The sequence below is a fragment of the Balearica regulorum genome, chromosome 2 (genome assembly GCF_011004875.1).
Source record: "Balearica regulorum gibbericeps isolate bBalReg1 chromosome 2, bBalReg1.pri, whole genome shotgun sequence".
NCBI lineage: Eukaryota > Metazoa > Chordata > Aves > Gruiformes > Gruidae > Balearica > Balearica regulorum.
The window spans coordinates 82,814,893-82,831,730 of NC_046185.1; the positions used below are offsets into that span (position 1 = coordinate 82,814,893).

At 44.6% G+C, this 16,838-nt stretch overlaps 1 protein-coding gene across 3 annotated transcripts in view; it reads left to right on the forward strand.

Moving 5' to 3' along the window:
- Positions 1 to 2,443: 2,443 nt before the first annotated feature.
- Positions 2,444 to 16,838, forward strand: part of FBXL7 (F-box and leucine rich repeat protein 7) — a 199,423-nt gene continuing 185,028 nt past the window's right edge. The window contains exons 1-2 of one of the 3 annotated variants that reach the window (XM_075744840.1): positions 2,445 to 3,075; positions 5,339 to 5,480. Coding sequence is in view for 2 of the 3 variants with exons in the window: in XM_075744839.1 (XP_075600954.1) it covers positions 3,039 to 3,075 (37 nt within the window). In the remaining variant the exon portion in view is untranslated. Of the gene's footprint in view, positions 3,076 to 5,338; positions 5,481 to 16,838 lie in introns of all 3 variants that reach the window. The other 2 variants (XM_075744839.1, XM_075744838.1) reach the window with 2 other exon arrangements.

The following is a 16,838-nucleotide window of genomic DNA, read 5'->3' on the forward strand; positions in this document are numbered from 1 at the left end:
CTGTCCCTGGGCAGTGATCCGCCCCCTGGTTTATATACTGAGCATGATGTCACATGGTATGGAATATCCCTTTGGCCACTTTGGGTCAGCTGTCCTGGCTGTGCCCCCTCTCCACTTCTTGTGCACTTCCTCGCTGGCAGAGCATAGGAACCTGAAAAGTCCTTGACTTACTATAAGCATTACTTAGCAACAACTAAAACATCAGTGTGTTATCAATCAACACTATTCTCATCCTAAATCCAAAACACAGCATTATATCAGCTACCAGGATATCTCAGCCGAAACCAGGATTCAGTTCAGGTAATTAGCCCACCTCTTAATGAAAATGCACATTTTTCTTTTGAAGTTAACCTCCCATCCTCAAAACTTCAGGTTTTGGAAACTTTCTCTGTAGTGCTGTCAGTGTTGATGCTTTCGCCTCTGCAGTTTCATATGGCATTTGCATATGTTGACAAAGATGTAATTTGCTCAGTAATTGTCTAGTGTGTGCTGTGATATATTTAGGAAGACGGGGGGGTTTGTACATAAGAACATAGTGTGGTGCAGGGAAAACTGCTCGACTCATAGTTTAAATCAAACCAGGATTAAAGCGTTTTTGTCTTTTTAATAAGGACATGCAATGACCTGGCAATCAGTGAGCTGCACCCTGAGGATCAGTATCAACAATACGACACATCAACCACAATAGTAGAGACTTGCAAAATGATAGTAAACAGCTATAAACTTCTAAAGACCCCTCTATAACTAATCCTAAAGGCTCCTAGTCTCACACACACTTGGCTGAGGGCACACCGCCCCCCAGGCTGTGTGGGTTACAAGCACACACCCCTCTTCTGGGGGTGTGGGTCCCCCTATTCACACACACCTCCTGCAGGTACCTGCCTAACCCACATTTTAGGAGTATTTACGCATGCCTGTGCTGCTCCCTATGACTGGCTAATGCATGTGCCACAAGTACCCCCGCACACCTGGGGTGTGGGTCCCCACTCGCCACACCCCAAACTGCCACCAGGCAGAGGGCGGGTGCCATCAGGCCAAGGCAGAGGCCAGATGCCTGTGGGGTGACGTTTGGCAGTGCCAAACCAGGTTGGACTGCTGCTCTGTGTCTGCTCCAAGATGTCTCTCTCCACCTATCGCAAACTTTCATTCTTCTTTTTTACTTCTTTTCAATCTCTTTTCCAAAAATCTTGTTGGTAACCCCTGATTAATCTGCGTAATAGTCATCTTGAGCAAACTTCATTGTCGCTATTTTTGTTGTTTCAGTGTTATCCCTTTGGGGCCAAGCATCCTCTCAGGACTGGTAGTTTCGGGTATTAACCCATTCGCACAGGCAGTTTACCCTCACATCCATATGAGGGTACCTCTCGTCACCCAGCCCCTTTTGCCAGGCAGAAGCACTGCGAACTCCCCTGCAGTAGCGAAAACCGTGATCCCCAGTTCTGTCGTTAGGGTGGGGGGCCCTCGGAAAGGCCCTTACCCCATCAGTGCTGTCCCTCACACCGCTGAGCATACTCCACTGTTTCAGGTACGTAACGTTCTGTGAGATGACATTGGCAACGGTAGGTAGGTCCCTGTCAGAGTTTGTAATAACAGCCCTAACGTTTGAGCTGAATGGGCATATATTGCTTCTGATTTCATGGCAATCCCCATGCTCTTGAGCATTAGAGTCTGTCTTTTGGGGTGAAAGAAGCAGCTGGTTTTTAAGAAAGCTGAATTAAATAGAAACATCTCATCTCAAAGCACCAGCACTATAGGATACCTGAAGAGCTAGTTTGGAGATGTTAAACAGTTGGGCTTTTTTCTTCCATGTGGTGACAAAGGCCAGGAGTGATTCAGTGAAGCTGAGTGTCTGCGGGAAGGCTATTTGCAAAGGAGAAAACAGCTCGAACTCCGGAGAAGCAGGGAGCGACAGGTAGACCTGTGCCGCTTCCTTGTACACAGAGCGAATTTCTGACAGCTTCTGTGGGTGGCAGAGGGTTGGAGGGTGCCACGAAGGTGCCCGACCCGCAGCGTCTAACCATCGGAAGGACACCCGGGCAAACAGCCCCGTCCTGGACGGTGGGATGCTGCACAGCCCCGTTGCACCCCCCGCTGCCTTCACGGTGAGCTTCGGGGCTCGGCCGTGAGCCCGCCCCGCGGGGGGCAACCCGGGAGGGCCCAGCAAACCCCCCGCCGGGGCACGGCCGGGGGAGAGCCGAGGAGGGCGGGAGGACGGCGGGCCCGGGGCTGGAGCAGACCGCTGCAAGGAGAAGGGCAGGAAGGCCGGGCCGGGCGGCCCCCGGGGTGCTCCGCTGGGGCATCACCGGCTGGGGCGGCCCGCGGCCGGGGGCGAAACTGGGAGAGGCAGGGAGGGAGTCGCGGGGGGAGCCGCTGTGTCTTTAAAGGCCGGGGCCGGCTCACGGCTCCATCCTCCATCCCTCCCGCCCTCCCTTCATCCCTCCCCCCGGCCCGGCGGTACTGGGCGCCGGGAGGAGGCGCCTGCCGCTAACAAAAGTCTGCGGCGGCGGCTCTCCTCTTCCTCCCTTCCCCGGGCAACAAGTGGCTGGCGGCGGCTTCCCGGGGGAGGCAGCAGCAGCAGCGGGGCTGCGAGGAGGAGGAGGAAGGCGGAGAGGCGCGGAAGTACCGGAGGAGCCCTCAGCGCCGGCCGCGGGGCGGTGGAGCCTGAGCCCGGGGGTCATCCCGCCCGTCCCGCTTGTGGATTATAACTGGAGCCGCCTCCCTTGCCCTGACACCCCGGCTGGAAACCGGGGCGGGGAAGGCGCCCCGATACATCGCATTTTTAATTCTTTCCCTCTCTTTTTTTTTTCTTTTAATTTTTTTTTTTTTTTTGAGGGGGGGGGAAGGGAGGGTGTCAGCCACCCGAGAAGAAGCGGAAGAAGTTGTAGGGCTGCTTTGGACATGTCGTCGTAAAAACTCCTAGGGTTCCCCCAACCCTTCTACCCCGGTTCCACTCCAGCATCCGCGGTCACTCGGCGCCTCCGCGGTAGAGATGCTGCGCGGCGGCGTGGGAAGGAGGCGGCGAGCATGAAGCCGGCAGGATGGGCGCGAACAATGGCAAGCAGTACGGCAGCGAGGGTGAGTCGTGGGGGGGGGGAAAAGAGGGGTGCTGGGGCAGTAGCGGAGGTCTCCCCGGTTGGGGGGGGGGTACCCGGGCGAGAGGCGCCGCGGCGGGGTACCCCGCCGCGGCGCCTCTCGCCCGGGTACCCCCCCCCCCCCGGCCTCATATCGGGCCGACCCCCGCTGGGAACCAGGACACGGCCCTCGGGCTTCCGCTGCGCTGAGACCCTCAAAATACCTTTAATTATACATTAAAAAAAATAAATAAAATAGGTGGGAGGTAACTGCTGTCTCGATTCATGATGTAGGGGTAGCGGTGTGGCTTACAATGTGGAGGCAGCTCAGGGGTTATGGCAGCGTAACTTTGCTAAAAGCTTTTTAGAGCGCTCTTTGTAATCCTTTTCTACTTGTCTTTATATCCCAGGATCCTTATATTATGCAGTATGCTATATGACTGCTTCCTGTCTGAACAGAAAAAAAAAAAAAAAATTAACCCCAGGAAAGAGGAGGGGGAGAGTTAATGTTCTCCAGCTGTTATCCATAGATTGTACTCCTGCAATTTCGCTTCAGTGAAACTTTAGTGGGTTTGGTTTTAGATATACAGGGCCTGATTCATTCTTGTGGAAACCTATTAGTCTCTCTGGAGTTGCATCAGGGATGAATTTCAGCTGCTTTGCTGCTGGTGTGAAGGACTACTGGAACAGTCAGCTGGTGGCAGGCAAGCTGACTTCTTACTCAGGCGAGTACAGAAAGCTTGTCTTCCTGCCAGCTAGTTCTAAGCTTTCTTTAACTTTTATTTGTTTCATATATGTGTTGCCCTCCTAGTATTTGGGAAACTCTATAGGATATATACCGTCCCCTCATAGTATTGGGCCACTACATAGGATCACTACATTCCCCCCCCCCCCCTTTTTTTTTTGTTGTTGTTGAGGGCTTGTGGGTGGAGCGACAGAGATGGTCTGCTCAATTCTTTGGGAGTCCAGAAGGCAACTGCCAAAGAATACACCTCTCTCACATCCAAAATATGCATGAAGATTGTAAAAAGGAAAGGGGGAAAACACTACTCCTCGAGCAGATTCTGCAGTTCCTTTCATTTATTGCCAAATGAGCTCCACTTTCGGAAGCATTGTAGAAGTCGGAAGCTTTAAGCTAAAGATATTCTCACTGTTGTGAGGTTTCACTCACTTGATACCATCGCTAGAATAACTTCTGCATAAATGGGGTGAACCTGGATGTTGTGATCAAAGCCTCTTTGGATTCCTCCTGAAGGGAGAAGTCTTAGTTTGTCCCCAGAGTTGAAAGGGTCAGTTGCAAAAAACTGTTTTGCTGAGGAGTGGTTAGCGTGGTGATAGGAAGGCATGGCTGCTTCCCTGTGAGTTCAGAGGAATACTTGCTTCAATTCATGTACAATTTTGGGGGAGGAATGTGATGGACAAGGAGTCTTCTGGAGGCCTCAGTGAAGTGGAAGTGGGCTTTACTGTTCCAGAACTACTCGATAGAAACTGTGAAGAAGAGGAGGATCAGTGCCAGTAGGATATTCTTAATTAATTCACCTCTTTCATCCATTCAGAGTGGAGGCTGGATCCTGGGAATGCAGACTACATGTGGCAAATTAATTTTTGCAGTACAGACCATTACCTGGGTTGAGAAATAGGTAGAATACTGGTTTTAAAATAAAATAAATTTAAATTAAAAAAATTCCCAAAACCCCCTGGTCAAAACTTTGGTCTTTCAATTTGGGTAATTCATTCCATGCATCACTAGTGTGCTCATGGATCTGAGTTCCTTGGCAGCTTCTGCATGTCGTTAATTACTGTGACACTTGGAGAAGCTCTTGTTTGCTGCTTTCTTTCTGGGTGATGCAGAGGAGAACAAAGCTAAATCTGATAAAGGGAAGCCTTCTTTTCATAAGCTGCTGGGGCTTCGGGTGCCTTTGGCAACTGAACTGCTTAATCACTGTAAAAAGTTGCTTTTTAACAGGATGTGACTGATCCCGGGCGGAGGAGTAGCACTGAGGAAACACCCAATTGCTGTGTGCCTTAGGAGCAACCCGAATATCTGGGTCGATAGTGTTCAGAGCAGCACCTGTGGTTAGGTATGTGGTACATAGGTTTCAGCACAGTGGGCTTTGTAGGCTAACACTGTACTATGGTATGCCATTTTAGGGATGATGAAACGTCCTGAATGCTGCCTTCTCATTTGCTGCTTGCTAGTATCTTAGGTGAGATTTCGGACAGTCAACTACAAATGGTTTTTAAAATGGCTGTTGTTTTTCATACAGCCTTCCCATCTGCTGTGAAACTGCGGAGCATCAGGAAGTTGCCCAAACTGCTTCTCATCTCAAAGCTGAAGAGATCCCTTAGGGCAAGGATAACTCCTGCTCAAGACACCACTTCTAAAACATGAGATAACATAATTCCCTAGTAATAAATGTTTTGCATGGATTGTTACATTGTTACACTTATCAGTACTAGACAACTTTTTGACATTCACATATACACTATGTGAGTAATAATCTCAGGCAGCTGTCTAAGTGTTTGTGACTAATCACATTAACTACACTGTGCTGCCTTTTGTTTATTTATTTTCTAGTCCAAGGCTTTATTGAATAGAATTTTATTGGAAGCTACAATTGCCATATTAAGATGGACAGGAGAGTTGCATGTTCGAGGAGTTTAAATTAGTTTGTTTACAAAGCCTGGTGAATAACTCCTAGCATCTTTGAGTAGATCTGTTTTCCACAAATGTAATTTTTTTAAAACTTTTAATTTTTTTTTTTAAATAGGCTAAAACTTGCTCTAAACAAAGGTTAAATGTGAATAAAATTGCTTTTTTGATAACATGTCATGCAGATGGGATATGAACACAACACTCATTTAAAAAAATTAAAATTATAACATCCAAATTGTCTACTGAGTTTACTTCTTTTTAAAAGAAAATTATTAAATAAAGTTTATTTCCCCTGTTTTCATTTGGCCTTTTAAAATGTTTCTGTGAGGGAGATGATTTCTCAATGCTTGTTTACCTAGAAAAAGAAAGAGCTTGAGATTTCAGTTTTATCATAGTGTGCGGTAGATTCTGACTGAAGTGCTACAGCTTGAAGTTCGTCTTTCTGAATAAGTTCTGGCACTTGTGTTTGAGCACAACTGAAGGGAATAGATCACTGGAGCAAGGAATCCATTTGGTCATGGAGCAGTTCTTGTAAGGCTCGCACCTGTGCAGCGGAAGCGTATCATCAGTGACCTCAGTGAGAGTGCTTATTGTTGTCCTTCGCTCCTTTGCCTCAGGGATAAACCAATGACCTTACTGTCATTGATCTAGTTCTTTGCTTGACTTTTTAAATAAGAGGAGGCATGCCTACCTCATATCTGATAGCAGAAGGAGCAGCCTGTTGTCACAGAAGCTATCAAAAATCAGGTTTTATAACAATTCTGCACAGAATAACCTTGAGTGTGCTGGGCTCGAGGCTAGGTGGGGGCTGGTCAGAGCCTGCTGCTGGAGGGAGAGCAGCTGGCATCTACCCGCTTTCTTTGGGAAAAGGTGACTGACCACTGTCCCTCTTACCACCTGAGACACTTTTGTTTCTACAAGCTGAGGGGGAGGACTTTAAAATCACAGGTATCTGGTTTATAAGAAAATTGGCTTTATGACATGAGCCAGCAGAGCAATCTGTGTTCTTACATACAAAGGGAAGCTGTGGCATTGAGATGGAATGGCTGCTTTGCAAAATAACCATAACTTTTCAGCATTTGTCTTTGTCATTGAATTGCGAGACTTGGGAACCAGTCGAACTTGAGAGCAGCTAAATAATAGTACATCATCTTGACAATACCAATGTTCAGACCTTATGAAAGGATGTCTTTTTTAATGAGTCAACTGTCCAGATTGCTGCAGTTGTTGATAAAACTTTTGGGTATCTCCTGCCCTTTCTGCTTCCAGAAACTGGTCTAGAGAGGGTTGGTGACAGTGTGCAGCAGCTCTGGTTCATCTGCTAAAATGCATCATGAAAGACTTGATATGACCCAGGAGCCCGGTGCTATGGAGAACAGAGGATGGCAAGGGAGAAATAGATGAAATGACAGCTTAGGCAAGGAAATCAAGATCCTTCCTAAATCACAAGCCTTGCTGACAAACTAATTTTTTTCTTTTTGAATATTTAATTTGGAAAGATTTCAATGGAGGCTTTTTGGGAATAGCTTTAACTCAGTTCAGGTTTTGAAAATATTCCTTCTCCAAACTTTTATTTGTGTCATTTTATATTCACAAACTGTCCAGAGGGAGAATTCCTGCATAGCTCCTGGTGTCCTGCTAGTGTTAAGTGCCAGTGCAGAAACCTGCCTCTGTCACGGGATGTAGTTGCCACAAAGCACAGGCAACATGGCTCATGAAGGTGGCTTTAACTATGATGATGTGTGAGCTGATGTATGGTAGCTGAAGCTTTCTAGGGACTGCCAGCATACAGCAGTGTGGTGAAATAGGTCAGCCTGTGCCCTTTTTGGAGTTGGCTACTCTCTTAAATCTCTGCTTCAGCAGGGGGAAATGGTTACGGTCTGCTTTACAGACCTAAGATTTCATACTTGTGTCTTCTTTCTTGAAGGTGCTGTTGGACACAGTAACTCCTTGCAAATGCTGCCTTTGATTAGGTCTCTGCTAATTTAGCGGTAGCAAGTGTTCTGACACGTCAGATGTTGCATGTGGAAATCTTTTAAATCCAGAAGTTCTGTTATTCAGGACTGTCGCGTGAAAGGGTACAAGTCTGATATGTGGCTGAGGGAGGCCCTCCTGTTGAGTCACGAGGTTCAGAAAGGACCCCCTTGCTTTCTAAACTCCTTCTCAGAGAGGAGCCTAGGTGTGGCTAGGTCCAGTCTTAGTCCCAGACTTGGTCAATGGTTTATGTCTAAAGGGTTATGTGTGCAGCCACTTATCAGAGTCAACGTTTGCCTGTCAGAGCCCCACTAAGGACTTTCACTGAAACAGTTTTGCAAAGTTAAAAAGAAAAATAGGTAATTTATTGAAGCGACAGATATAAAAGTTCGGAATTGCCGTTGATAAATGCACTAACTGCAACAATTTTGAGCTCAAGTTAATAGTTCAGCGCTTTTGTTAATGATAGTTTTCCCGGGGTAACATCCGACATAATCAGAGGCGCAAGTCTTACCAAAGAGGCGTCCCTGCTTAGGGAGGAGAGAGGTCCAGGCCCGTCGACCCGTCCGGATAGTTGGAGTTCTCGTCCTCAGAAAAGAGGATTCTAAATGCCAGATTTATACTTTTGGCGAGGTGGGACTAAGTCAGGTATTGTGTGTCGATTGGCCCTTAACAAGGCTTGTTGTGCAGTTGATCGGGGCTGGGGGGGGGAAGTGGCAGAGAACAAAGGCATTCAGTACAGAGGAGCGGTGGTCTGTTTAGTTTTACCAAAGTAAGGTCAAGCTGTGAAGGCTCCCCCTCACCCCAGGCGTCACTTAGTTGATTAAGGAGCAGACCCGTCAGGCGCTGCATCTTGTTAAGATGAACAAATCGCTCATCTCCTGCCCCTGTTCAGGTCCAGTGCTTATCAGTGCAAGATAAGCAAGTTGCTCAATCCCTGCTCTCGCCCAAGCTGGACTCCCCCAGGGCCCCTTCTGCTGGGTCATAACGGCCCTGTATTCGGCACCAACAAGCCTGGGTAAGTCCGGCATCCCACAAGGACCTATAGACTTTTGCATACATTAGGATTTGTTTCCCCATGAAGTATTGGTAGATAAATTTCATGTGCAGTGTTCATGTTGGGTCTGAAAAGCAGTACGAGATGGTGGTCTTGCACTAGAGAAATGGTATTTCTGATGGGTGAGCTATTTTGATAAACTATTCTGATTCAACTTCCTAAACAATGGTTTATACTGGTTGTTAGAATTCGTGGAGCCTCACAGGATATTTTAATGAGTGTAAGGGAATGGAAATGACAGTAATTAGCTTTTATTGAATACTTAATTACAAAATTATGACACCCCCCTTCTCCCCCCCAAGGTATCTTCTCTGTGTACTACATCTTCAACAGCCAGGGCAGTTTTTGATTCTGGTATTATTTTTTTTCCCCCATCCCATGAGATTCCCAGAATCAAGAGTGTCATCAAGTTAGGTGCTAAATGGCTCTTAGGCCGTGCAGTTTGTTCCCACTTTGTTTTGATGTCTGAGTTGTGTTTATGCATTACTGTCTGATGTGTTAAACATGAAGTTTAGCACGTATCTTTTACCAGTGTCTTCCTTACTGTTCTGAGCCTTTCCAGGTGGTCTGTTGAGAAAGACTTCTCCAAGAAGTCTTTTTGTCCTGGTTTGGCTAGTCTTCTCTCATACACCTCCCCGGTGCGCAATAGCTGCAACTGAACCTTAACACCCTCCGCAGGGCTACTGTAAATATTATGGTGCTGCTCAATGGCACTTTTTGTGTTGCGCTTACTTATGGGATCGTGTTTTGCTTTCTGGTGCTTGGCCAGGGTTGGTTCTTGCGTTTTACCTGTAGCTGTTTCACTCTGCTGCATTCAGGGTGTTGAGACTGCCCTCTTAACAGCCAGATTTGGACAGGAAAGATAGCAACATTCAAAACATCAATCCTTCAAGCAATGTTGATTCTAAAAGTGAATTTGCACTCTGACAGTGGCCAACTGCTGCTAACCAGAAGTAACCTTTATAAATGCCGCTTATGATATTTTTTAATGTAACTTTCAACTGAGTGATGCAAAAGGATGGGGGGTGTGTGTGTGTGTGTGTTTACTCAGTTTGTCTTCAAAAAGTAAATTTACTCTAAGCTCAGTGCTCATGTTGCTGCTTGTTGTCCAGATCCCACGGCAGGGGGAGGATACTGCACTTAACTGAGCTGCTGCTGCTTTCGGCTTCTCATAACACAGTATTTTCTTCTTTAAAAAAAAAAAAAAAAACCCACAGTATTTTCTTCTTTAAAAAAAAAACAAAACCAAAACCCAACAAAACCAAAGCCTGCCTCTGTGTGTCTACAGGGCATGTGTGTTTATATACACATACAGAGTAACAGATTTGTGGAGATTTAGGCTTACAAAGTTGCTGACATTATCTGTAGCTTTCTAGCGGCTCACATGCATGTTACTTCATGAAATGTTACTCATTTTATAAAATGTTTCTAGGGGAAGGTAGGGTCTTTTTTATTTTATTATTATTTTGTTAATAGATATAAACCAACTAACTATACTCTAGGGAGTTATCTTTGGTTTGGATGGTTGATTCAGGCCAGTGCAAAAGTAACTGGATGCTCTTTCTCTTGTACATTTTATTAAAAATTTATTTTAAAAAAAAGTTAACTGGATGCCAGTTTGAGGCTTGAATAAACTTTGGTACTCGTGATGCACGGTTCTGGCTAGGATCGAGTTAATTTTCACCAGGAGCCAGGACAGGTGAGCCAAGCTGGCCGGGGGTGCTATTGCATACCACGTGACGTCATGCTCCCCAGAAAAGGGGGCCAGGCGGGGAGGGGCAGCTCCAGGATGGTCTGAGCATGGGCTGAGTGTGGGGTTGGAAGTTGCCCTGTGTTGTCACCCATTGTGTATATTCCGTTCTCAGTACCGTTGCTGTTTCCCTCTCCGTTGCCGTCCCAGTGCGCTGCCCTTACCCCAGCCCCGGGGCTTCGCCTTTGTCTCCCCGTTCTGCCCCCCATCCTGCCGGGGAGGGCTGAGCCAGCGGCCGCCTGGGGCTCAGCTGGGGCTGGGGCTGAGCCACGACGGCATGACGTGGAAAGCTTCCAGCAGAACCCTCTCTGCTAAGGTAGTAGAAGCCCAGGACTTGCACGTCCTAGTCTGTTGTTCACCAATTCCCGGCAGGCAAGGAAGGAAATGAGATTGCTTTGGTAACTTTCCTAAACTGAAACTGTATTTTTGTTTTCTTGAAAGAAAGTCCTTCTACCAAACTGGTCTCATAAAATGCCAACTGAAGTTGATACTGTATCATCACCTGTGGGAAAAATATCAACATATATTCAGAATTGGCTACGTGGTTTTAAGTTTAAATTGCTAACCTCCAAATCTCGGCAGCAAACTTCATTTTCTGGTTTTTCTAGTCCTTTGGCTACTTCTGGATTCTCTACTTCTGTGAACAATTCCTAACTAGGAATTGGTTTGCTTCTTTGTGGGTCTTGTTTGTGTTAGGAAAGTGATTGGCAGAAGGCAGTGGATGACATTTGAAGGCTGAAATGCACGAGTGGTTTATTTCTGCTCTTTGTTTTGCAGTCAGCTATGTTTATATTCCTTAATACAGAATGTGTGCTTTGCTAAACTAGGGCAACATTAAGGAGTAAAAACCTTCTAAACTTGGAAAATGGGTGGTGGACTGTCAGTAGAGTCTGTTCCTTGGTCATAAGGAAAAGAAATATGCAACACTTTCTATGAATATGGATGTCTAAGTTGTGACTGGATAGACATGCTGCGGGACTCTGTTACTCAAGAAGCATTTATAGTTTGAGTACTAGTAGTGTAGCTGACCTCGGGAGGAAAAGCTATTAGTTCTGCCTGATTGTATCCCTCACTAAATTCCAAGTCTACCTGCGTGCCTTCTAGGATAGACATCACATTAAGGACAGTTTTCTGTGAGACCTCCTTGGAGGAGTTGAAGCACAGAGGAGGTGCTATCATCTTGATGTTATGCTGTAGGTCATAAAAGAAGTCCCCATTACCATAGATCACACCTCTTGCATGCTTGCCACTGTGGTGTCTGTATGGGTAGATGTCTCCATACACAAGGAGAATTCAGCAGGGAACACAGCCATTCTTCTCAAGAAATTAGTAAGGTCTGCGTATTGACCAAAGTAAGGGTCTTTACTCCAAGAAGCTCTAAAGTAAAACCAAACAGGACTAAACTGTGCTGATCAGAGCAATGCTCTCATGTATCTTCTATATGTAGGTGTGAAGAAGTGCTGTTGTGATTGTGTTACATAGACTGAATTGTAGGAAAACCTGGAATAGTCACAGTTTCAAGTACTGCCTTAAAGGCAAGGCTTGAGTTGGCTGTGTTTGAACAGATTTAAGGAAAAGGCTCCAACTCTGTGCCAGTATGCAAACTCAACAAAAGTACTTTCTTGGCAAAGTAGGTCTCTTCACTCTACACACTTTCATGACCTCTGCCTTAAACAAGTAAATGGAGACAAAGATTGCTGGTTGGGTTTTTCCTTTCTTTCTTTTTTCCTGTATGCATTTCCCCTACCCCACCAAGGTGAACCCCTTGTTGTAAGACTACCTGTTCATGCCAATGGAGATTTAACACACATGTCTGTACTTACTTGAACTGGGTAATCACTGTAGACATCTGCATGGCAGTGGGAATCTTTTCCCTTCCTCTGGTCAACAGCACTGTTTGCTGAAAATGCAACCCCAGGTTTTATTTATATGCATGGGCTTTTAAACAGAGGAATCTATAGTGGCATATCAGTTATTGCTCTCATTTTAGTGGATCTTTGCTCAGGGGGAAGGATTTGTTTTCTAACACATCCATTTTCAGAATTGAGATGTGAAAATGTACAACATACAGCAACTTGCATTTGGAAATAGGTGGCATAGTGACTTTCTTGAGCTGAAGAGTTGTGGTTAGACTTACGTAGCCATCGTGTCCTTGCTTTAGTGGTGTGCGTGGCAGTACAGCACTTAACCTGGAGCTCTGTATTCCAGGCAGGCTGTGCTAGCAAACCCTTCCAAAGACCCTTCTTGGAGTAAAGAGAGAAACAGGAAGCTCTCTTTCATGCCCATGTTTTGAATCAGGAAATTCCTGTCTACAATACATAAATTTGTGATATCAACATCTTAAATCACGTGACACTTTTCTTTCTTGGGGATCTGTGTACAAATGTGTGTAATTGCTTCAGGAATACTATACTGCAGTCTTCTCAGACAGCATACTAACTTGAAAGAAGGTGCTTTAATACTCTTTTCAGTGAATCTATTTTAAAAATTATCTTCCTCGATTTCCTCCTTTGTTCCTGTAAAAACACTAATTAAATTTGCAGGTGATATTACAAAAGCATCAGTTATGAGGTCAGATGTCTTTTTTTTGCTTGCTTTTTTGTTTTTTAAGAAAGAAAAGAAAAAGGAGAAGCCAGAAACACTGGCATAATATCAATGATAGTTAACAAGGAAAAACCCCTTTTGATCAAGAGTCACACAGGCTTGTTTGACAGTGGAAGGAGAGTTTGGATCAAATCTACTTTTCACGTTACAAGTGTAATCTCGTTACTTCGTGGGGAGCCCAGACTTCTACTGCTTGTATGACTGCATGCATTGTGGAGAAGCAGGCCATCTATTGAAGGCTCTGATACCACTTTGTTGTTAGATTGCACACAATCCTCTTTCAGTGCAAGTGTGACTACATGGGATAGAGGAACTTGGAGGTTCGGGGGTTTTTTGGTGGTTTTTTTTTTTTTTGTTTTGGTTTGTTTGTGATTTTGGGGTGGTTTTTTTGTTTTTGTTTTTTTTTTAAATTGTGTAACAATTAAAGAACTAGTGTTTCATTTAAAATCCCATCCTTGAGAGATAGTGAAGCTATTGTGGGAACTGATCAACAGAAAGTGCATGTATTTGAGAGTTTCTTACAGTGCTCGTAGCTCTTATCATGAAATATGTTGTTGTTCTGTCACTGGCACAATGATGGTAGTACTTGATCTAGCTCACTACTGGAGTGGAAGACAAAAGGCAACAGCTGGTCACCAACAGAAGTACTGAACAGATCATCTTTTATGTGGTACCTAGTAAAAACTATTTCTATTCTCTGTATTCCATTTGCCTTTTCTCTGACAGTTTATAAGGAAGTTACTTGTGGCATCAACATAACTTTTTTTTTAAGCTAAGATGATGGAAACAATAAGCTATTGCTGAAATATGTGGTGAAAATTGTTGATATTATACTACTACGACTCATGCTTTTAGAATTTTGGGAACCTTAGGATTTACTAAAAGAGGTATAAATAAAAGCCTCAGAGCAGAAGGATTTCAATTCCAGTTAGCCCTGCTAGCATTAAGTTGAAACTAACAATATGCTCTTGCATGTCAAGAAGATCTAGTAGCTGACCTTCCTCCCTGAGTTCATGTTTGATTGTACTCTTTTGTAGCCAACAAGCTTGAAGGCCCTCATCTGTTCTTAGCAGGGTTTGAGAACATAGGTGCTCTTACTGCAGAGCCTCTTGCTGAGGAATTGCTCTCTTGTTCTGCAATACTAGACTGCCAGTGGAGATCAGCGTAGGCAGTAAAATTACATTAGGATGTTTCCTAATCAACTCCCGGCCATATCTCAATGTCTACTTTAAAGCCTGAAGTATACAAACTCACAGACTGGACGTGACATCTCTGGAGATGTCTAAGCCAACCCACTGCTCTAAACAGAGTCAACTAGCATAGGTTGCCCAGAACCATGCGCAGTCAGACTTTTGATCACTTCCAGAAATGGAGACATTACAACATCTCTGGGAAGCCTGTTCTAGTGTTCAGTCATCTGTAGATTTAAAGGGGAGAAAAAAAAAAAAAGCGCTTTATTTTTAAATGGAAGTGCTTGTATTTCAATTTGTGCCCATTCTCTCTTGTCTGACAGTGAAACGAGTCTAGTTCTGCCTTCTCTATTCCCCTCTCTCCCCTCTCCAGGTATTTATACACATTGATAAGATTACCCCTTGAGCCCTCTCTTCTCTAGAGTAAACTGTCCCAGCTCTCTAAGCCTCTCCTTGTGTGTCAGATGCTCTAATCCCTTTATCTTCTCTATGGCCCTTTACTGGACTCTCTGAATGTCCATGTCTCTCTTGTACCAAGGGGCCCAGATCTGGACCCGGCACTTCAGATGTAGCCTCACCCGTCCTGAGTAGAGCAATGCTTCCTGCCAGTGATGCAGGCTGGGATACGGTTGGCCTTCTTTTCCGGGAGGGCACATTGCTGGCTCATGTTGAACCTGATATACACCAGAACCCCCAGATCCTTTCTGCCAAGCTGTTTTCCAGCTGGTTATACCTCCCCAGCTGCAGGACTCTGCATTTCCTTTGTTGAACTACCTTCCTGAGGCTCTTGTTGACCCATTTGTCATCCTGTTGAAGTCCATCCAAATGGCAGCAATCCCTTGGTGTATCAGACACTCCTCCCAGTTTTGTATCATCTGTGAACTTGTTGAGGGTGCACTCTGGTCCCATCAACCAGGTTACCACTAGTGACGGGGCTCCAGGTGCACTTCATGCTGCTGGTCACAACAGTTTGAGCCCGGCACGTTAGTGAGTTTTCAGTTTGTCTCACTCTCCATTTAACTGGTCTGTACTTCATCAGTTTGTCTATGAAGGTGCTATGGGAAACAGAGTTGGAAAGTCTTAATGAAGTCAGGATAAACCACATCTTCTGTACTCCCCTCATCCACTGAGCCAGTCATTTAATTGTCAATGTCTGTCAGGTTGCTCAGGCATGACTTCCATTTATAAAGTCGCACTAATGACTCCGAATCACCTTCTTGGCTTGGAATTGTTTTCCAGGAAGCTCTGTCACTTTTCCTGTTTTGAGGTGAGGCTGACCAGCCTGTGGCTCCCTAGATTGTCCTCCCTGCCCTTCTTGAAGATAGCTATGATTTTTTGCTTTTGTCCTGTCATCAAGAACCTTTCCTGATTGCCGTGACCCTTCTAAGATAATTGAGAGTGACCTTGCCATGGCATTGGCCAGATCACTCAGCCCTCAGAAATGCATCACATCAGGTCTCATGGATTTGTGTCTGTCCACTTCATTTAAACGTTACCTAACTTTATGCTCCTATACTTCTACTGGTTACTTATGTTTACTAAAGGTTCTACCAGGCTTTCAGAAGCAATAGAGTTCAACTGTAACAAGTTCTGGCAAGTGTTAAGACTGTCTTACAGTAGTTGAGTATCTTCAAACAGTACTCTGTAAACTTGTGTCTACAGCTGGTTTGGAGCTTTTCAGCTAGAATTTATTTTTACCTTATATTATTAAGGTTAAAAAAAAAAAAAAGTCTTCATTTCCACTGTATAAAGAAACTCGCTCTTTCTCAATGACTCTGCTTTCTCTTGGCACAGAACAGATAAAATAGAAGAATCCTCCTAAGATTTGTGGTGGTAGAATCTGGCTCTGTTGTTTTGTTGCTGCTTCTGGCAGCATGAATGGTCTGTGCTTTTATGAAAAGCTTCTTCAATGGAATTTTGCTTGTTTCAGAAGGAACAGCTAGCTGAGGATCACATTTTCTTTTTTTCTCTCCTAGAAAATGAAGATTGTTGCTTTAATTAATTTTTATTTGTGTTGATCATGGTAGAAAATAATTTCTGCAGTTTTCAAGTTGATGTAGCTATGACTGGCAAAAATGCTTGACAGTAATTCATATTCTGCCAGTGTAAGGATTTGTTTCATTGCACATATGCTAGAATTGGATCAAAAAGGATTTAAATCCCCCATTTAAATTATGGTGCAAGGGGTAGGTTAATATTCAAGTTTAGAAGAAACAGCTTATTTTTCACAAGTGAAGTAATGAAATATTATTGTCTTAAATTTACTTCTGAAAAAAACCAAAACTGTCATTACCAGATGACACAGTTAATTTTTAATGCTCTAAAGTGCTAGCAGATCCTTCTCGGTTTAGAATTTTATGTTTAAAACTAAAGTCATGTACAACACAATGCGGTTTGAGGTATTGTTACATGTTACTCTACTTGGCAATGGAACTTACATTTAGATTTTAGTATTGAAAAGCTACTTTTAGGTTAATTCACCTGTTAATATTATCTATTCCTTGAACATTTGTTCTGTGTGGTAGAGGGGGTAACT